This window comes from Bombina bombina, chromosome 2 (assembly GCF_027579735.1).
Source record: "Bombina bombina isolate aBomBom1 chromosome 2, aBomBom1.pri, whole genome shotgun sequence".
In the NCBI taxonomy this organism is placed as follows: domain Eukaryota; kingdom Metazoa; phylum Chordata; class Amphibia; order Anura; family Bombinatoridae; genus Bombina; species Bombina bombina.
In genome coordinates this window covers 329175397-329198883 of record NC_069500.1, presented here as the reverse complement: position 1 = coordinate 329198883, position 23487 = coordinate 329175397, and the positions used below count along the sequence as shown (strand labels likewise).

Here is a 23487-nt window from a genome sequence, read left to right as displayed (position 1 = left end):
TTCCCTAAGTCTCACTGACAGATTTCTTGATGTCCTTCCTATATATATTAAATTACATTAACATTTCAATAAGTATATTACGTTGTTGGAATTGCAAGTTATTACTTGCCTAATTTCATACATTCGATTTTTACATTTGTTTTCATTGGTATTAGTATTTGGCATTTTGAACGCTCTAATATTTCTATCCTGTTTGGAAAATTCTTTGCACCCCATACATTTCCCACATTTATAAAAGCCTTTTAGATTTTGGTCTAGCCAAGTATTATTTTTGGTTTCTTTCCTTAGATAGCTCTTAAGTTACTTTATCTTTAATATTGGGTACTTTTTTGAAAACTATAGTTGGTTTGTCTTGTATTATATTTCTCAAGCCATAATCTTTTTTAATATATCCCAATGTTTAAAAATTATATTTCTAACTTCTTTGTCTTGGGCGCAAAAATCCAATATTATTGGTCCAACTTTTTTATCTTGTTTGTTTAGAGGTTTCTTTGTATGATTCGTATATTTTAAAAACTTTTCTCTATTTTCTCTCCCAACTTCTTCTATTATTGTGTCTATTTGTGTTTCTTAACCCTTTAGTGACAGCTGACGTACCAGGTACGTAATGCATTAACTAACAGTTAATGACAATGGACGTACCTGGTACGTCAGTTGTCTAAGAGAGTGCTGGAAGCGATCGCAATCGCTTCCAGCAGCTCTCAGGGTATTGCAGTGATGCCTCCATATGGAGGCATCCTGCAATACCATTTAGAAGACTCCGATGCAGAGAGAGCCACTCTGTGGCCCTCTCTGCACCGGTAGCGATGGTGCCGGTTCGTTGGTGGGTGGGAGCGTAACAGGGAGGCGGGTGGGCGGCCCATCGCTACCCGGCATCCGGTTCCTAGAAGTGCAATGTGCACGCCGGGTGCCGGGAGCGTGCGGGGGCGCGCGTGCGCGTGCATGTGTGCGCGCGCGCGCGTGCATTAGCTGGCACTGATACACTGACACCAATGAGCAGGGAAGAGGGGGGGGGGAAATATTTTTTTTTTAAATAATATAAAAGGATCTGGGAGGGGGAGGGGGATAGGGGTATTGTGGGGGGCTGCTACACTACAGAAAAAAATAAAAAAAAGCAAAATAACCAAAAAACACTTGTTTTTGGGGCAAATTGGGTACTGGCAGACAGCTGCCAGTACCCAAGATGGCCGCAATTAGATAGGGGAGAGGGTTAGAGAGCTGGGGGGGGGGGATCATGGAGGTTGGGGCTAAGGCAGGAGTCCATCACAGCTAAAATATTTTATTTTTTTTATAAAAAAAAAAAAAACTCCTTTTATTTAGTACTGGCAGACTTTCTGCCAGTACTTAAGATGGCGGGGACATTTGTGGGGTGGGGGAGGGAAGAGAGCTGTTTGGGAGGGATCAGGGGGTGGGATGTGTCAGGTGGGAGGCTGATCTCTACCCTAAAGCTAAAATTAACCCTGCAAGCTCCCTACAACCTACCTAATTAACCCCTTCACTGCTGGGCATAATTTACGTGTGGTGCGCAGCAGCATTTAGCGGCCTTCTAATTACCAAAAATCAGTGCCAAAGCCATATAAGTCTGCTATTTCTGAACAAAGGGGATCCCAAAGAAGCTTTTACAACAATTTCTGCCACAATAGCACAAGCTGTTTGTAAATAATTTCAGTGAGAAACTTAAAATTGTGAAAAATGTAAAGTTTTTTTTTTATTTGCTCGCATTTGGCGGTGAAATGGTGGCATAAAATATACCAAAATGTGCCTAGATCAATACTTTGGGTTGTCTTCTAACAAAAAATATATACATGTCAAGGGATATTCAGGTATTCCTGACAGATATCAGGGTTCCAATGTAACTAGCGCTAATTTTGAAAAAAAGTGGTTTGGAAATAGCGAAGTGCTACTTGTATTTATGGCCCTATAACTTGCAAAAAAAGCAAAGAACATGTAAACATTGGGTATTTCTAAACTCAGGACAAAATTTAGAAACTATTTAGCATGGGTGTTTTTTGGTGATTGTAGATGTGTAACAGATTTTGGGGGTCAAAGTTAGAAAAAGTGTGTTTTTTTCCATTTTTTCCTCATATTTTATTATTTTTTTGTAGTAAATTATAAGACATGATGAAAATAATGGTATCTTTAGAAAGTCCATTTAATGGGGAGAAAAACGGTATATAATATGTGTGGGTACAGTAAATGAGTAAGAGGAAAATTACAGCTAAACACAAACACAGCAGAAATGTAAAAATAGCCATTGTCATTAAGGGTAAGAAAATTGAAAAATGGTCCGGTCATTAAGGGGTTAATATTTATTTTCTACAAATCGTTTTTTAAATATCTTTGCTTGTTCGTAGAAAGTTTTTTCATCTGTACAATTTTGCTTTAATCTATAAAATTGACTTTTTGGAATATCTCTTAGCCAATTGTAGTAGTGACAGCTAGTGACAATTGGTCTTCTGGGGGGATTGGTTTGTTTTTTTTATTTTAGGTAATACATAAAAAGTGGGGCTCTTGGGGTATATTATGTTCATAAAATTATATTCTTTTGTATTAATTATTTTTTGTTCCAGGCCTTTATGTAGATAGTTTTTAAATATAATTTTGTAATCAGACATAGGGTTTTTTGTTAAAGCTTTGTAGGTGCTTTGATTGGATAACTCTTTTGCATTCTGAAATATAATCGTCCCTATTCATAAGGATGATCCCTCCACCTTTATCTGCAGGCTTTATCACAATGCTTTTCTCTTTTTCTAGTTTTTCAAGTGCAAATGCTTCTACTTTTTTTAAATTTACTTCATGTACTTTTTTCAGATTTCTTATATCTTTCTGGACCAGTTCCATAAAGGTATCCATAGGTTCAGACCTAAATTGTGTTGGATACCATTTAGATTTGGTTTCCACTTCAACATGTTTAAAATGATTTGTTATACCTTCATTATTTTTAATAATGGGATTATTTAGGAAAAAAATTTTCAATGTTAATTTCCGTATAAATTTATTTAACCCTATGTATGTTTGACATTTGTTACACTGTTGTGTCGGGGCATATTTGAATCACTTATTTAAAATTTATATTTCTTCTGTTGTGAATATTTTCTTATTAATATTAAAGATGCCTGGACTTCCGGTGGGCAGCGAACTAAGGTGGCCACAAATCTGTGAGGCTCTGAATGAAGACTATCCTTTATGTCCATTCTATGTGGTCTAATCCCCAGCCATCCATATATTCCTTAACAGTACGGCTGTTAGGAAACTGAGAGGATCAAGAATTACATCACTTGGCCCCCGTGAAGTCGATAAAAAACTAAACCTGTGTGAGGTTCTCTGAGGTGGATTGTAACTTAACACGCTATACACGGATCCTACAATACTGCACCAATGAATATCACTACTCTAAAGGATGATTGCCAAATGCAGGACTTACTCTCTGCTTTGCAGATGCTATGGTTCCTAGTGTTTGCTAAACTGGGAATAGCCATGCAGCATTTGATAATTGAACTGAACTGCCATCTTTGCTTGCTGAATGGCACCATCTGCCAGAAACTCTGCGACGAGAAGCTGCCAATGCAGCTCCGGCACAGTTACTTCTTAGACAAGAGAAAGAGGGACAAAGAGTGAACAGAACCACAGAAAACCTTACTACAATGGAGCCACTCATTGCCCCTGACATCCAAGTGGCAGTTACAGATCACTTAAAGGGATCGTCCGAGGAAGCTGCGATCATTCAGGAAGTACTCCCAAGTGGGTATCCCCGATTGTGTGAGGAGAGTATGCAAACGCTTGATATAACCATACTCTTCTTACAGAGGCGACAACTAAACTACCATTTGCACTATCTTTACTCCTTTCTAGTCCGTGCAGGAGTTGGATAAACTTTCCAGTCAAACTAACTCACCCCCAGTAATGCCAGGACTTTTTCTTGGGGCTAATCTTGGCTACTGGAGGTCTCTAAGCCCTTTCTTGACACTGGGGCAACTTGCTATCTCCCATGTGAAACTCTGTTCAGCAAGGCACCTGCATATTTACCAATAGACTGATAGTGTGATTCCCCCCCCCAAACCACTGTGGAACTGTGCAGGATAAATTGACCAAATCCACTTTTGAATTTGTCATTTATTGTTTTATTAGTTTTATTGTTTACAGCTTTATGATTTTAATTAACTGGTACCTAATATCCTGAAATACTAGTGAGTCTTTTTGACTATTTGATGTGTACAATGCCCTGGCATGCCTCACTTAATACCTTTTATGGCAAAAGAGTGTTATTCACTTGACTGCTACATTTACAGGTCCAACCCAATTACAGCAACCATTTTGATACTGATGATATAGAGTGCAAGTTAAGCTGCAACCATCCCACTTTGAGCATATTTATAAATACAGGTCTGCAGACTTTTTATCTATACAGTAGCAGCTCTTGGAAAATAGGTAACCCTATTTAGTCTGAAATATCTGTAATACACCTTTTGGAATCCCTTACTGCATATATATAGGGACAACCCCATGCTGTACTACCCCTATAGAGCTGGCTAAGTTTCCTACACTATCGGACATGGCTGAACTTTCATACATGTATATGCGTTATAGACTGATACCTATTCTTATGCGCCAAATTATCTTTTCTTAATTCACCACAAATTAGGATTTAGCAGATCATGTCTCCGTCAAATACCACTCTGGATCCTGCATATGTCCTTCACTTATTGTTGGGGATTATGTGATGGTTTATTTATTTTTTTAAATGTTCCGCTGTCTTAATATGTGCCTTAAATCCATGGCCTTAACTAATGTGACCAATTATCCCTGCAGTTCATGATTTAGTTTTACCTATACCACAGTACTCTACAACAGTTTCAGGCTACTACGTCTCTATTTATGCCAACACTTCTATAAACATAATTCTATAACTTACAATAGTTTGATGACTGACTGGAGTTCCTTTGGTACTGAGAGCTAACACATTTTACAAAATATATCTCTATTATTTCTGGCTCTCTCTTCATCCTGAGACATATTGCAGGGATTATTCTCTATACACCGCGATTCACTTAATTGTGTGCTTGTTGTCTTAGTAGTTTGAAGATTTTGTTTTACTGGTACTGATTCTCCTGAAGTGGGAGTAACTCTTCTTAAGTATCTACTGTAAGCAATTCTCTGACTTGCCAGGTGTTCTGCCACCTACTGTAATAGAGGGGGTGTGTTTGCTTACTACACTTATAATTGTACCTCATAGGCGACATCCAATTCACCACCAAATATAGAATCTGCAAGTTATACACCCACTGCCTCACTGCAATCAAATGGTACCTCCATTCTTACAGAGGCTTTAGAAATGCATATTGCTAGCTCTTAAACTAATCCAACCCTATTCATTATAAAACTGATATGGCACTATTGTCCCCTTTAATTTACCTTTCCCATAATTTGATTTAAGCCCTAACATAATACCCTTTGATCTGTCACAGAACACCTGGTCAAGGAAAAACCCTTACTGCTTCACCCCCAAAATCAATGCTATACATATACAATCTGGAATACATGTACACACCCAGTATCCCGATAGACCTCACCTTAAAATTGTGCTTATTACTACCAGTCTTAATTAATAAATAATCCTATTGTTTTAGGCCCTACCCCACAAGAACAAGTCCTCAGCCAATATCTTTGCACAATATTTATATATGAGACCTACAAGCACTCTTAGGATTGTTTGATCAGCCCGTGTATCTGTCTTCCTAGGTTCCACCTTTCAGTTCATATTGTATCTCAAGTTGACTAAAACCCACACAGTATTGTCACTCATTACGACCCTGAAACTCTAAATACGAGGATATTTTACCCATTCGTTTCCCATATATAAATACTCTCAATAGGAGAAGGTGCTAGTCTTGTTTTATTTTAGTTTAGTGTATTGTTGTTTAGTTTTGTTATGTTTAAAAAAATATAGAAACCCCAACTTTGTGTACAAATACTCCACAAAAGGTAACCACTTAACCAGTAATAGAAAGTTGAAGATTCTGAAGAAGCATAACTTTCCTATTGTTAACACTGATCTATTTGGATTTTACCTACCCTTTAGCACATTACACAATGTTCTGCCCTGCTTGGCGCACAGATGTGGAATATATATTGTTGGATATAAATAAAAGTTAAAAAAAAGATTAAAGATGCCTTTTGATTCTATCTCATTCTTTTGTAATTATCTTGGCTTTCGTGGTATCTCCTTTTTTTGGGGTCTATGTTTTGTGTTAATTGCTTTTTTCTTTTTCCTCTCTCCAAAAAAGATCTACATTATCTTCCTCCTCTTCCTCACTACTTAAAATCTCATAATTATTTCTAGTTGGAAGTTCAAGAACCTCTTCATTCCCTTTATGTGATTTACTTTTGTTGAGAGAATAATCATTGTTTTTTTTTTTTCTTTTTGTTTTGAACTATAAGCCATTCTGTTTCTGTATTTTGTCTTTCTCTAGGTGTATTGTTATACTCTCTAAAATGTCTTTTTTGATTATTGTAATGACTATGGTTACTTGGATAGTTTGAAGGTTTCTGAAGGGGATCTTCATTATTTTATTTCATTTTGGAATGAAAATGATTGGCAAATCAAGTTAAATTGGGAATTAAGTAAGGAACAAATTATATTTTTGGATTTAGATATTTTCATAGAAAATAATCAAATTAAAACAAAGAATCATTTCAAACAAGTAGATGTGAATAATTACATCCAACTGGATAGCTGTCACTACTACAATTGGCTAAGAAATATTCAAAAAAGTCAATTTTATAGATTAAAGCGAAATTGTACAGATAAAAAAACTTTCTATGAACAAGCATATGAACAAGGGTATGAAAAGCATGCACTTTCAGAACATTTCAAAAGAAAACATCAAAATGATCCAAAACACATTGTTTTATATCTAGATATACAACAAATTACACCTCATTGGAGAGGAGGTGATTTAAATGAGACTTTAGGTAAATTCCATAATACCTAATGGACTAAACAAAGATTTTGAACTCCACCATTTTTTATCATTTGTTTTTTTTTTAATGAATTTTACAAATGTAGGTATTTTTAAATATAATTAGATATCCCATTTTATAGATGTCCTAATTTTAGATACTAATATATATTCTCCCTTTTTAATACATAGTGGTAACGTCTGTACCCTGTGTTTGTAAACCGTATTTTATTAAAGTGATTTTATATTATTCACTTATTCACTTGATTGAGAGCCTGAGTCTTTTTCGTTTGGAGGAAACGCTCTTGACGGAGGTTTGTTGGATCCTAAGAGCAGTGAGCTGGGACACTGAGAGATCCCAGTAGGTGCCACTAAGCACGAGTGGGTGCTGCTGCCTTTGTGAGTACCTGTCGATCATGCATGTTCATTTACATATAGTCCTTACTATATTACACTAGGAGGCACCCTTCTGTTTTGTGTACTCTTACAGATTATATTCAGATTTATATTCTCCCTTTTGTCTCCTATTTATATAGAATTTTTAAAGAAGTTGATTAACTTTTTTAAAATTTAGTACTAAAATTCCTTCTTTGGATTCCATCTAAGTATTAGATTAGTGGACTAAAACATAAGTTATGTTAATATGCTAGTTATATGTGATGTTGGGGTCATAAGTTCAATTCCTGATATGGACCCTTTATCAAAAGTAATAATTCCTGCTTCTCACATTAATAGCAATATTTTTGTCTTCAGTTTCTAGTTTACAATTAGATCAGTAGACTAAAACATCAAATTTAAAATTTTAGTTGAATGTGGTTTTGGGGTCATAAGCTCGATCCTGGATATATACTTTTTCAAATGTAATAATTTAAAAAATTTAATATAGCTTCTTTTAAAGTTTATATAGATTAATTTTAAAATAAATAATAATAATTCTTATAAACATATTAATTCAAATAGGTTATACATAGCATTTTAACTTAAAGCTTTTTAATAGAATCTTAAATATTCAGTATATGGGACCTATTTAACAAAGGTCTGTCGGACTCTCCGTATTCAGCATTGCACCAGCAGCTCTTGTGAGCTGCTGGTGCAATGCTGCCCCCTGCAGATTTGCGGCCGCTAGCAGGGGGGTGTCAATCAACCTTATCGTATTCGATCGGGTTGAATTGCCGCAATGTCTGTCTGTCTCCTCAGAGCAGGTGGACAGGTTATGGAGCAGCGTTCTTTAGACCGGTGCTTCATAACTGGTGTTTCTGGCGAGCCTGCGAAACACGGGCCCTCAAGCTCCATCCGGAGCTTGATAAATGGGCCCCTAAGAATAGTCCAGTGAACTAATATGATAATCATTTTACTACCAGTAAAGATTTGCAGTCATGAGTTCGATTCCCCTCAAACCCATTTTTTATGGTAAATATTTTTTTTTTGGTATAAGATATGTAGCTATAACAATTTGTGAATATTCAGATGTAAATATTTCAGATGAAAGAAAATATTGATATTGTATATATTGTGGTATTTTAATGTACTATAAAAGAAAGTTTCCTTACAACATTTTTTCAGAAGACATTACCAAATGGACTTAATGAACAATAGAAAACCCACCAGATGTTAACTATTAAGAATGAACCATAAGAAGTGAACAGATGAGTATAAGAAGACCCAATTAACAGCACAAGGACATCCTTGAAAAAGCCAAGCGACTATTTGGTCAAACGATTGTTGGATTTGAGCGTGTGATGTCACGTTGTGGGCGGAGACCAACCTTCTGAACTGCAAACCGTAATCATAGACATTGTTTACAATATACAGTCTGTGTAATATACGGATGTTCTAGCTGTGGTTGTTCTCTGTAAACCCCTGTAATTTTAACAAATGTTTTAACATTCATCTGAGTTCACTTCTATCTGCTCCTGCTGGAGTCTCCCATTGCTTTTATTTCTAGAGCTTGATGTGAAGCTCTGCAGTATGTGAGTATATAACTTACTTGTGACTTAACCCTGTAGTCTCACAGGAGTTCACCATTGGCAGCATTGATCTATTTTATTTGAGGTTAACCCTTGGAGTTCAACTGCAGCATTCATTTCCACTAAGAAGTAATCCCTGGGATCACTTATGCACATATGGAGTTGTAATTTAGTCTCCAATTGACTTTTTTGGACATATGCTTTATGCACTAACACATTGTTTTTTGTTTGATTTATTATTGTTTGTGTTTTAACAGGTTAATAATTTTCTTTTTGTGTATATATGGCTTTGGCATTGCTTTTTGATAATTAGAAGGCCGCTAAATGACGCTGCACACAACACTTGCATTATGCCCAGCAGTGAAGGGGTTAATTAGGTATCTTCTAGGGTTAATTTTAGCTTTAGTGTAGAGCTCAGCCTCCCACCTGACACATTCCACCCTCCGATCCCTCCCTGACCCCTCTCAAACAGCTCTCTTCCCTCCCCACCCCCTTAAAGGTCACCCCATCTTAAGTACTGGTAGAAAGTCTGCCAGTATAAAAATATGTTTTGTTTTTTTATATATATTTTCTGCAGAGTAGTATGCCCCCTTACCTCCCAACCTCCCTGACCCCCCCCCCCAACTGCTCTCTAACCCTCCCCCCTCTACCTATTTGCCACCATCTTAGGTACTGGCAGATGTCTGCCAGTATTCAGTTGGCTGCAAATTTAACAGATTTTTAAAATAAAATTAAAATACCTTTTTTTTCTGTAGTGTAGCTGCCCCCCTCATTACTCTACCCCCTCCCAGATCCCTTTCTGGCGATAGATCCCACATAGGATCCCCCTCATTGCCCCTCCTCCCTCCTTCCCATTCACTGTGACACATGTTTTTTGTTTTTTTCAAACACCTGTATCCTCCTCCCACAGCGATGGGCCCCCCACTCGCCTCCCTTCTTAGCCTCCCACCCACCAACGATCGGCACCACCGCTGTCCAATGCAGAGAGGGCACAGAGTGGCCATCTCTGCATTGGTAACTCTGCAAATCTATTTCTGTAGTGCCCCACTCGTGGGGCATGCAAAAATAGCGCAATCTTGCTATTTTTAGCGAGATTGCGGCAGAGAGAAGCCCAGGACTGCAGCGACATAAAGGGTATGTCACTGGTCCTAAAGGGCATATCGACCATCGTTGTACAGGGTACGGCGTTGGTCGTTAAGGGGTTAAAGCCTCTCAGCTTACTATTATTTACATCTGTCCCTAATTTGCCACAGTAAAGGAGACCAAGAACATTGATTATACCAGACTTTTCAAGAGGTGTACTACTTAACTGCACTTAATTAGCAATACCATGCAAATTATGCTCACAGAATAATTTTACACATTTCTTTTGTCTACAGATCTTCTGGAATGCTGTGATTAGTATATATATGATACAACAAATGTTTATAAAAAAATGTTCTAAATGTCCATTTAATACCCTTATTCAGTTTACTGACTTATTTTACATAGCAGACAATACAAAAAAATATATTTTTAGAAACTGTAATCGCTAATGCACAAATAAACATAAAAGCAAACAAAACAGAAGTCTAAAATGGGGATTTCTTTGCATATGACATAATGCTATATATTTCTCATAGAAAGAAAAATAATAAAATGCTACGTAGTGAGCTACTTATATTAGAATATAATTTAAAATGTTTGACTTAAAGTCAAAATTAAACTTTTTATGATTCAGATACAGCATAAGCTGCACATCTCTCTCTCTTGGCATTGGCTCACCTGATGTGTTCAGCTAGCTATCAGTAGTGCATTGCAGCTCCTTCAACAAAGGACACCAAGGTAATGCATTTTGATAAAATAAGTAAATTAAAAAGTTGTTTAAAATTGTATGTTCTATCTGAATAATGAACAAAAAAAATTTGGGTTTCATGCCTATCATAATTTTTCTTAATATATTTTTTCTCTCTTTCCGTAGCTACATATTTTTTTTTCATAATAATAACAAAAGTAATGCAATGTTGACAAATTGAAATAAAGAAAATGCAAAGTTTGCGAAAAAAAGTTATAGTCTAATACACTGGTTTTCAAACCTTTCCTCAGGCCTCCCCAACAGGCCAGGTTTTCAGGATTACCTTGGATGAGAGCAGGTAAAATAACCATGGTTACTAATCAGCTGATTGTTTCACCTGTGCTCCAGTTCAGATAACCTCAAAATGTGGCCTCTTAGGGAGGTCTGAGTACAGGTGGTCTAATACAATGGACCTCAATACTTTTTTTTGGCACCCCTAGCTCATTTAAAACTTGAAACACACCCCTGGTTTACTTACAATGAAAAATAAATTTATATATATATATATGCAAATTAGGTTATAGTGTTAATTATAACACTATTTTAACTACTTTCAAAGACTAAATTTTTACTACCACAATTGTAATAAGGTTAATGTAAATGTTTATAGTTATTAATATAAATTAATTATAAATTATTTGTATGTCTGTTTTTTAATAGAAAAGTGACCTCACTGAATAGAATAGGAAGTGTCACCCGAGGAGAGGCTAATTGTTGTCATTCCATGGGTGTGGTTGGGATTGTTTTACCTACACTAAAGTCCAGCATGCAAAATTCATAAAAACTGTGAAATATATTGTCTTGTGGTTGCAGATCACTTTTTCAAAGCTGATGAGGTTGTCTTAGTTTATTTCCTTTTTTTTTTATTTCCTTTTCATTTGAGCATATATTACAGAGGACTTTTTTATCGAGGGTGTTTCCTGTTATAGTTTGTTCTGTAAGGCTGTGAAGGTGTTTCTGTGATGCTGGATTCCTTTACAATGGAGCTCGTTTTTTGCAGTTACAATACAGATTCTGCCCCATTGATTAAAAAGGAGAGTGACTCACAACTCACTGATGTGACGAGGGGACATGTACAAATCTCTTTTGTAATTGCACAGTTTTCTAGTTGCTGTGTTGCGGCGGCAATTTTATTTCAGCAAGATATTAGTTTCATGAAAGACTTTTATTGAATGTGTGCAAAAAGAATTATTCCAGAGGTATGAAAACATGCCATCTGTGGTTAGGCTTACACTGGGTACCGTGTTTAAGAGCCTTTCATATACCTGTTTGTCTCTCTGTCTATTTATCAATCTGTCTATCTATATATCTATATATCTGTCATCTATCTATCAATTGCATGAAAATGAGAACAATCACAAATACAATTAACATTCGTGTTTTATTTCTTGCAGGTCTTCACAGATACACCTGGCTGGTTTATGAGCAGACTGGGCCAATAAATTGTAATGAGCGCATTTTGGGTACCACTTCTGCGGATCATCGAGCCCAGTTTAAAGTGGCTGCTTTCCGTAAAAAGTACAAGCTTGGAGCTCCCATTGCTGGCGCCTGTTACCAGGCGGAGTGGGATGATTTTGTTCCCACATTGTACAAAATGTTGGGGGTAGAGTAACGTTGACATTCTGTTTTCTGATGGCTACTTTTGCTGTGAAACCATTAAAATAAAATATAAAAACTTTGCAGCTTTTAGTGAGTTGGATTAGATAACAAATGTGTGTATTTTACATTAATAACTTTGAAATCAATTATAATCCTATAGAAAAGCTTATCATATTATTTGTCTACAAAAATTCCAATAGATTTTAATTGTGAATTCTGTTAAAAAAATCATTAGATGCATTTTTCTAAAAGATTGTGAACAATACATTTTTTTATGAGATTGCTTACGGATTTTCTTTTCTTTTTGTATTTAGTACAAAAACTGTTAAAGTAATTGCGTATTAAAATGTCTTTAATAAAAAATACAAAATTATAAATAAACACGTTTATTGCAAATATAATGGGTTTGTTTATTTTTCAGGTTTTTTTTAAAATATATTCTGGTAATATTGAAAATAATGGAAAACTAAGGCCTAGATTACAAGTGGAGCACAACTGTTAAAAAGTGATTCTCTTCTCTGCGATGTGCTTAGCCCCTCACCATTAATAACGCCCCACTGGGTATTATAAGTTAAAATAAAGCATTTTAACACACACTCTGCTCTATCTATTGAACGTATTGGACATGCTATATATGTAAAGTGGTAGCAGTGTACTCAGTGCTCTCATTGCAAGTTGTTGGATGTGCAATCTGTTCTTATTTAACCATTTTGAAAAACTGGTACTTTTATCGCTTGACATTATGCATTTAAATACTCCTTAAAATGCTTTAGAGATAAATGATAAATTCCACTACCTGATCAGATATGTTGGGCTTTGTACATTCACATTAGAAATCTTGAATAATTGTAGTGCGGTCCCTCATAAAAAAACGAATACCCAAAGAAAATTATGCATCCTTGATAGCTGACATGAGAACTGTAGATTGTACTATACTACAGGCTATGCATTAAAGGGACAGTGTACTATAAAATTGGTTTTCCCTTAATGTGTTATACCAGCTGTAGGGTTTAAAATATATGAGAAATTGTTTATTTAGGTATATTTTTGTATATGAAATAGTTGTTTCTGCTAATTGAAACCACAACCCAATCAAATGGGTTGAGCATGTTTGGAGATGAAACCTAATTAGCTTATCTGTCTAATTATTTCCGCAAAGTTCTCCTTATCTTATTTCTCAATGTTTACTCAAAGACCAAAATTTAGGGCCTGATGATATAAACCTCTCCACTCAGACGAAATGATATAAAATGATCCTCCAGCATTGTGAGATCTTTAGTGAAATTCTAAAAAGGCGGATTTTGATATACTTCTCCAAAGGGGGTCCTTGCCTTTATGTATGTGAAGGAGAGACAAACCAAGTGTAATATAGCACTGCATGACAGAGTTCTGCTGCATTTATACTTTGTGCTTTGTATTTTATATTACTTTTACATTTCAGATTAAGTTTTATTAAATCTAAATTTTGCACTTTCTATTTTGTATTTTATTTTGTATACAGCAGGTTATTTAGGATTGTGATTTTACAAACCCTACTTATGTTTTCACAGTTTCTGTGTATCTTTAACCAATTACATTGCACTTTGTATTTCTTCTATTTAAAATACAACTGAAAAATTGACAGATTCAGTTTCCCAGAAAGCTTTCTATAGGCCCAATAAGCAAAGATTCTCCAGTTTGGAGAGAAATTGTAGTGCACACTTCACAGGGGCTGAACTCACTGAATTCTATAAGAAAAAGAGTGGAACCTGGAAGTCCCAGATAGATGAGAGATGCCTGAAGTAATGAGGCGCTCTATGATATAGAATTTTACAGAGGAGAGAAGTAGTGTCCCTCTCACTTCCTGAAGCTCTGTTTTATTTTACAACGGAGAAAATACAAGTGCAGTGTAATTTGTAAAAGATACACAGAAATATACAAAGCATGATCCTAATTTGTTAAATTAGCACAGAGACTTTCAAAACATAATCCGAATTTATAAAATCGCTGCTGGATCTAAATCTAAATGTATTAAAATATAAAATAGAAAGTGCAAAGCTTAAAGGGACACTGAACCCAAATTTTTCATTTTGTGATTTAGATAGAGCATGCAATTTTAAGCAACTTTCTAATTTACTCCTATTATCAATTTGTCTTCGTTCTCTTGCTATATTTATGTAAAAAATTAAGGCATCTAAGCTTCTTTCTTTTGGTTCAGTACTCTGGACAGCACATTTTTATTGGTGGGTGAATGTATCCACCAATCAGCAAGAACAACCCAGGTTATTCACCAAAAATGGGCCGACATCTAAACTTACATTCTTGCATTTCAAATAAAGATACCAAGAGAATTAAGAAAATGTGATAATAGGAGTAAATTAGAAAGTTGCTTAAAATTTCATGCTCTATCTGAATCACGAAAGAAAAAATTTGGGTTCAGTGTCCCTTTAAATGTAATAATACTGGAAGGACCCAATCTAAAATGTAAAGTAATGTAAATACAAAGCACAAAGTGTCAAAACTCTCATATCATACAGTGCTCTATATATTGCATTGGGCTTGTCTCTCTTTCACATACAGAATTACTGGGAGAATCCCTTTGAGAAGTATAACAATATTTGCCAGTCTAGAATCTTGTGAGAGATTCTGCAGTGCTGGAGGGTTCTGCACTTTTTCTTTTAGCATTCAGGGATTTCAGCCCCTGTGAAGTCTGCACTACAATTTCTCTTCTCTCCAAGCAGGAGAATCTTTTATCATCAGGCCCTTAGAGAGGACAATGGAAAATTAACATTTTAGTATCTCTCTGTCACACCCCAACTGTGAGCCTTTATAAGTTAATAGGCAAATTACCTGGTTTGTTCACAGGAACAGTAGAATAATATGTGAACAAGCCAGGGGACAAAGCCATTTGAGCAGTCAGATGCCAGGTATCATCAAAGCAGAGGGATAAAGCAGGTACTGAGGTTGGGGCACAGTTCCAAAGTTCATAAACCAGTAAATCAGTCTTCAGGTAGCAGATCTTAGTAGAAGGGCCAGACAGCGTAATACAGAGACGTTGCCAGGGTCAAGATCAGGGTAACAGACCTGGAACAAGAATGCTTTAGTCTTCATATGAAAAAGGGAGTCTAAGATGACCTTTTAACACCTCCCATTCAGGCTTGGTGTCAGGAACAAGGCCAAGATCACTATTAAGAATAGTGAATGAAAAAAAGAAGACATGGGTTCTAGCGGATAATAACGCTAGTGAATGATATAACCTCTGAGGATTTTTGTACTTTATGTTGATGAAACCTTACATTAATAACTCTGTGCTTGTTGTCAAGATGTCTTTCAATAAAATGATATTGGTAAAAAAAAAGGATAGTGAATGTGCAAATGAAGATAGCAATAATGTGTACAGCAGGGCATGGTAAGTGCAGCGTGGCCCACAGTAAGTGCAGTGCAGCTTTGGTTGGGCCTGAGAGACAAACTTTTCCCTCCAATAATCTGTACTGAAAGGGACAGTTTTCTCAAAAAAAATCTCCCCTTAAGGACACGGCCATTTTTCTTTCCCTTAAAGTGAATGTAAATTTTGAAGCTAAAGTGCCCGTTTTTTAAAAAATTCGATTAAAAACAGGGGCACTTTAATTCACAAAAATTTACATTTCACTCCTGTTGAGAAAAAAAAAACTTACCTTTTAATCTTCACAGCAGCTCCAGCTTCCTTCACCAGTTGCAAAGCCTCTTCCTGGGTGTAAAATGAGGAGTCCGGCTTCCTCCAATCACGGCGTTGAATCAGACACTGATTACCCGGGAGGGAAGCCGTGATTGGAGAATGACCGATCCATCATTTCTGACGTCAGAAATGGCTTGCAACGACCGGAGGAAGCTGGAGCTGCTGTCAAGATTAAAAGGTAAGTTTTTTTTCTTAACAGGAGTGAAATGTAAATTTTGATGAATTAAAGTGCCCCTGTTTTTAATCAAATTTTTTAAAACCGACACTTTAGCATCAAAATTGACATTCACTTTAAAGGGACACTGAACCCATTTTTTTTTTCTGTCGTGATTCAGATAGAGCATGGAATGTTAAGCAACTTTCTAATTTACTCCTATTATCAATTTTTCTTCGTTCTCTTGATATCGTTGTTTGAAAAAGAAGGCATCTAACCTTTTTTTTTATTCAGACTCTGGACAGCACTTTTTCATTAGTGGATGAATTTATCCACCAATCAGCAAGGACAACCCAGGTTGTTTACCAAAAATGGGCCGGCATCTAAACTTACATTCTTGCATTTCAAATAAAGATACCAATAGAATGAAGAAAATTTGATAATAGGAGTAAATTAGAAATTTGCTTAAAATTTCATGCTCTATCTGAATCCAGAAAGAAAAAAAAATTGGGTTCAGTGTTCCTTAAAGAACTAGGGCTATTTTTACATTTCTGCGGTGTTTGTGTTTAGCTGTAATTTTCCTCTTACTCATTTACTGTACCCACACATATTATATACCGTTTTTCTCGCCATTAAATGGACTTTCTAAAGATACCATTATTTTCATCATCCTATATAATAAAAGGCCAAGTGTGTTTGTCCAAAGGTGTCATGCGCAGTAGAGACTACGCGCAAGGACAAAACACACCTGGCCTTCCAACTGACCTGGCATCTGGCATGTGGTGGAGTGGGCATGGCCGGGCGGGTGCGACGTGTGCGGGGCCCGGGGCCGACTGCCGAGAGACAGAGAGCTCTAAAGAGAGGGGGGATAGAGAGAGCAGAAGAGGGGGGATAAAGAGAGGGAGAGAGACCGCAAAAGAGAGGGGGAGAGTGCACAAAAGAGAGGGGGGAGAGTGCACAAAAGAGAGAGGGGGGAGAGTGCACAAAAGAGAGGGGGGAGAGAGAGAGAGCAAAAGAGAAGGGGAGAGAGAGAGCAAAAGAGAGGGGAGAGAGAGAGAGAGCAAAAGAGACGGGGAAGAGAGAGAGAGCAAAAGAGAAGGAAAGAGAGAGAGAGAGCAAAAGAGAGGGGGAGAGAGAGCAAAAGAGAGGGGGAAGAGAGAGAGCAAAAGAGAGGGGGAAGAGAGAGCAAAAGAGAGGGAGAGAGACAACAAAAGAGGGGGGGAGAAAGCAAAAGAGAGGGAGAGAGACAGCAAAAGAGGGGGAGAAAGAGCAAAAGAGAGGGGGGAGAGAGAGCAAAATGAGAGGGGGGAGAGAGAGAGCAAAAGAGAGGGGGAGATAGAGAGCGCAAGAGAGGGGGGAGAGAGAGAGCAAAGAGTGGGGGAAGAGATAGAGCAAAAGAGAGGGGGGAGAGAGAGCAAAAGAGAGGGGAGAGAGAGAGAGCAAAAGAGGGGGGATAGAGAGAGAGCAAAAGAGAGGGGGGATAGAGAGAGAGCAAAGGGTGGGACCGCTGTACTGCAAAAAATGGCCTGTGTACACGGGCTTTAGGACTAGTATCTTATAATTTACTATAAAAAAAATTATAAAATATGATGAAAAAATGGAAAAAAAACACCCTGTTTTCTAACTTTGACCCCCAAAATCTGTTACACATCTACAACCACCAAAAAACACCCATGCTAAATAGCTTCTAAATTTTGTCTTGAGTTTAGAAATACCCAATGTTTACATGTTCTTTGCTTTTTTTGTAAGTTATAGGGCAATAAATACAAGTAGCACTTTGCTATTTCCAAACCATTTTTTTTTTTCAAAATTAGAGATAGTTACATTGGGACACTGATATCTGTAAGGAATCCCTGAATATCCCTTGACATGTATATATATATATATTTTTTTTTTAATAGACAACCCAAAGTATTGATCTAAGCCCATTTTAGTATATTTCATGCCACCATTTCACCGCCAAATGCGATCAAATAAAAAAAATTGTTCACTTTTTCACTAACTTTTTCACAAACTTTAGGTTTCTCACTGAAATTATTTACAAACAGCTTGTACAATGGTTGTAAATGCTTCTCTGGGATCCCCTTTGTTCAGAAATAGCAGACATATATGGCTTTGGCATTGCTTTCTGGTAATTAGAAGGCCGCTAAATGCCGCTACGCACAACACTTGTATTATGCCCAGCAGTTAAGTGGTTAATTAGGTAGCTTGTAGGGTTCATTTTAACTTTAGTGTAGAGATCAGCCTCCCACCTCACACATCCCACCCCCTGATCCCTCCCTGACCTCTCTCAAACAGCTCTCTTCTCTCCCCATTCCACAATTGTCACCGCCATCTTAAGTACTGACAGAAAGTCTGCCAGTACTAAAATAAAAGCCTTTTTTTAAGCATTTTATATATATTTATATATATATAAATAGTTTCTGCAGTCTAGGTTCCCCCCTAGACCCCCCCAACCTCCACGATCCCCCCCGAACAGCTCTCCTAACCTCCCCCCTCTTCCTTTTTGTGGCCATCTTAGGTACTGGTAGCTGTCTGCCAGTACTCAATTTCTTAACAAATTTGCTCATTTTTATTTTTTTACCCCATTTTTCCGTAGTGTAGCTGCCCCCCTCAATATCCTCCCCCTCCCAGATCAATCAATTATTTCCCCCTCTCTCTCCCTCACCCTCTCCCTTAGGCAGTATTTGGGACAGCCAGACTGGTGATCAGTCGCGTGTGCGTCCCCCTTCCCGGAACAGCAACCGGAACTAGTCCAGTGATGGGCCGCCCACCCGCCTCCCTGCAGCTGCTCCCACCCACCAACGATCGGCATCGACAACTCTGCATATCTATTTCTGCAGTGCCCCACTCGTGATTGGTTTATGGACAGTTCTAAGATAAAGAAGCAGGTATATGTACACAATGTGATAAAGTAATGAGATCTCACTATACCTACTTGCTCAACCCATTTTATTAGGTTGTGGCTTCAAAACACAAAACCAGCTAATTCATATACACAAATAAGCCTTAAAAAAGCAAATTTCATACATTTTATACTCTGCAGCTGGTAAAAAAAAATAATCGGAAACACATTTATAGTTAAAATAGTTAGTGAAATTTTCAGTATAGCTGGAGATACAAAAGCAGCTATTTAAAACAACAAAATAAAGGGGCGGAGCCTAGCCACATACTGAGATGGCTGCAAACTTCTAAAGCTCTGTAGTCCCTGTGACTTTTAATAAGGAACTAGCGTTTTCCCGAGCACCAAAAAGAACTATAACGGCATCACTTTGTACCTGGCGACATGTGGGGTCAGAAATACTGAAAACGAGCCAGTAACAGATAGTAAACACGGCATGAAATAGTGCCCAACAGACGGAGACCATTCAAAGCATCAACCCCCCGCGGGCCCCAGAGGAAGATCTAGGGGACCCACCCAGAAGAAATTTTGCAGTGAATCGCCAGCCCCCAGATTGAAAACCTAAAAAGAAAAAATACTAAGTGGCGCCCATCATTTTGGGTGCTACATATCTTACCCAACACCTGGGCGTACTCATCTGGGACTCAGAATAACCTTGCAGGTCGTATGTAGATATTGTTTATCAGGGTTAACTTCATTACACATGTTGTTGTCAGGTCTGGGTGTGGAGTGATGTGTCATTTTTTTTAAAGTTATTGTTTAAAGATATGTTATCCCAAAACTCATAGGTTATATTTTGCACATAGGGGGTAATGCACTAGAGGAACAACACGCTAGAAATTATTAACCCCTATGTGCGCAACGTGGAAAACAAACTGGGAAACACTGATTGGAACACACCACGATATATAAGGGGCAAATAATTTTACTCATATGAACATAATATGAGGAAATAAGCCCAAGTAATTGCTATACAATAAGCAAATTAGAATTAGTATGGTTGAGAAATGCACACAAAATAATAAAAAAATAAAATAAAAAAAAGGTTTATTTGGAAAACGCTGGTTTAAAGAAATATTTTTAAGAGGTTATATAACTAATGAAAGCACAGGGACAACTACCCCCCTGTTTGTATTAGTAGTTGTTAATTTTTGGATTAATACAGAATCTACTGTTACTGATTTCTTAGGCCTAGATTTGGAGTTTGGCGTTAGCCGTGAAAACCAGCGTTAGAGGCTCCTAACGCTGGTTTTAGGCTACCGCCGGTATTTGGAGTCAGTCAAAAAAGGGTCTAATGCTCACTTTTCAGCCGCGACTTTTCCATACCGCAGATCCCCTTACGTCAATTGCGTATCCTATCTTTTCAATGGGATCTTTCTAACGCCGGTATTTAGAGTCGTGTCTGAAGTGAGCGTTAGACATCTAACGACAAAACTCCAGCCGCAGGAAAAAAGTCAGTAGTTAAGAGCTTTCTGGGCTAACGCCGGTTTATAAAGCTCTTAACTACTGTGCTCAAAAGTACACTAACACCCATAAACTACCTATGTACCCCTAAACCGAGGTCCCCCCACATCGCCGCAACTCGATTAAATTTTTTTAACCCTTAATCTGCCGACCGCCACCTACGTTATACTTATGTACCCCTAATCTGCTGCCCCTAACACCGCCGACCCCTGTATTATATTTATTAACCCCTAACCTGCCCCCCACAACGTCGCCTCCACCTACCTACACTTATTAACCCCTAATCTGCCGACCGCAAAGCGCCGCCACCTACGTTATCCTTATGTACCCCTAATCTGCTGCCCCTAACACCGCCGACCCCTATATTATATTTATTAACTCCTAATCTGCCCCCCACAACGTCGCCTCCACCTGCCTACACTTATTAACCCCTAATCTGCCGACCGGACCTGAGCGCTACTATAATAAAGTTATTAACCCCTAATCCGCCTCACTAACCCTATAATAAATAGTATTAACCCCTAATCTGCCCTCCCTAACATCGCCAACACCTAACTTCAATTATTAACCCCTAATCTGCCGACTGGAGCTCACCGCTATTCTAATAAATGTATTAACCCCTAAAGCTAAGTCTAACCCTAACACTAACACCCCCCTAAGTTAAATATAATTTACATCTAACGAAATTAATTAACTCTTATTAAATAAATTATTCCTATTTAAAGATAAATACTTACCTGTAAAATAAATCCTAATATAGCTACAATATAAATTATAATTATATTATAGCTATTTTAGGATTTATATTTATTTTACAGGTAACTTTGTATTTATTTTAACCTGGTACAATAGCTATTAAATAGTTAAGAACTATTTAATAGCTAAAATAGTTAAAATAATTACAAAATTACCTGTAAAATAAATCCTAACCTAAGTTACAATTAAACCTAACACTACACTATCAATAAATTAATTAAATAAACTACCTACAATTACCTACAATTAACCTAACACTACACTATCAATAAATTAATTAAATACAATTCCTACAAATAAATACAATTAAATAAACTAGCTAAAGTACAAAAAATAAAAAAGAACTAAGTTACAAAAAATAAAAAAATATTTACAAACATTAGAAATATATTACAACAATTTTAAACTAATTACACCTACTCTAAGCCCCCTAATAAAATAACAAAGCCCCCCAAAATAAAAAAATGCCCTACCCTATTCTATATTACTAAAGTTCAAAGCTCTTTTACCTTACCAGCCCTGAACAGGGCCCTTTGCGGGGCATGCCCCAAAGAATTCAGCTCTTTTGCCTGTAAAAAAAAAACATACAATACCCCCCCCCAACATTACAACCCACCACCCACATACCCCTAATCTAACCCAAACCCCCCTTAAATAAACCTAACACTAAGCCCCTGAAGATCTTCCTACCTTATCTTCACCCTGCCAGGTTCACCGATCCGTCCTGAAGAGCTCCTCCGATGTCCTGATCCAAGCCCAAGCGGGGGGCTGAAGAGGTCCATGATTCGGCTGAAGTCTTCATCCAAGCGGGAGCTGAAGAGGTCCATGATCCGGATGAAGTCTTCATCCAAGCGGGAGCTGAAGAGGTCCATGATCCGGATGAAGTCTTCTATCAACGGCATCTTCAATCTTCTTTCTTCCGGATCCATCTTGCAGACCTCCGACGCGGAACATCCTCTTCTCCCGACGCCTACTAGCCGAATGACGGGGTCAGCCAATCAGATTGAGCTCGCATTCTATTGGCTGATCGGAACAGCAGATTAGGGGTACATAAGGATAACGTAGGTGGCGGCGCTTTGCGGTCGGCAGATTAGGGGTTAATAAGTGTAGGTAGGTGGAGGCGACGTTGTGGGGGGCAGGTTAGGGGTTAATAAATATAATACAGGGGTCGGCGGTGTTAGGGGCAGCAGATTAGGGGTACATAAGTATAACGTAGGTGGCGGTCGGCAGATTAGGGGTTAAAAAAATAATATAGGGGTTAATAAATATAATATAGGGGTCGGCGATGTTAGGGCAGCAGATTAGGGGTACATAGGGATAATGTAAGTAGCGGCGGTTTACGGAGCGGCAGATTAGGGGTTAATAATAATATGCAGGGGTCAGCGATAGCGGGGGCGGCAGATTAGGGGTTAATAAGTGTAAGGTTAGGGGTGTTTAGACTCGGGGTACATGTTAGGGTGTTAGGTGCAGACGTAGGAAGTGTTTCCGCATAGCAAACAATGGGGCTGCGTTAGGAGCTGAACGCGGCTTTTTTGCAGGTGTTAGGTTTTTTTTCAGCTCAAACAGCCCCATTGTTTCCTATGGGAGAATCGTGCACGAGCACGTTTTTGAGGCTGGTCGCTTGCGTAAGCAACTCTGGTATCGAGAGTTGAAGCTGCGTTAAAAATGCTCTACGCTCCTTTTTTGGAGCCTAACGCAGCCTTTATGTGGACTCTCAATACCAGAGTTATTTTTATGGTGCGGCCAGAAAAAAGCCGGCGTTAGTTTTTCGGGTCGTTACCGACAAAACTCCAAATCTAGCCGTTATATTGTTATATTGAGTGTTCAAACCAGTAAAACTTTGTCTTATTCCCCCCTTATTTCTCTTCTAACTTCCCTTATTCTCGTCAAATATCTCCCTTAACAAAGTTCCCCGAACTCTTTCCTCTTCACATCACCTTAACTTCCACCTCATCCTTGCCCTTCAAATCACCTTTTTCACCACCCCTTCTCCTATTAACCCCCCCCCCCCCCCCCTTTCTAAATGTTTTCTTTTTTTTTTTTTTCTCTCCCTCCTCCCCTGCTACACTCCCCCCCTCCACCCGGAGGAGTTGACACACCATGGCATTAAAGCAGAGCTATAGCAGACCCCACCCGATAGAACTAATATCAATAAACG

At 37.8% G+C, this 23487-nt stretch overlaps 1 protein-coding gene across 2 annotated transcripts in view; it reads left to right on the top strand.

The window, feature by feature from the left end:
- The window catches only part of LOC128648806 (phosphatidylethanolamine-binding protein 1), a 92314-nt gene extending 79554 nt beyond the window's left edge, over positions 1 to 12760 (top strand). For both annotated transcript variants that reach the window (XM_053701680.1, XM_053701679.1), the window contains exon 4: positions 12155 to 12760. In XM_053701680.1, coding sequence (XP_053557655.1) covers positions 12155 to 12372 — 218 coding nt within the window. In that variant the 3' untranslated portion in view covers positions 12373 to 12760. The remainder of the gene's footprint in view (positions 1 to 12154) is intronic.
- Positions 12761 to 23487: the final 10727 nt, after the last annotated feature.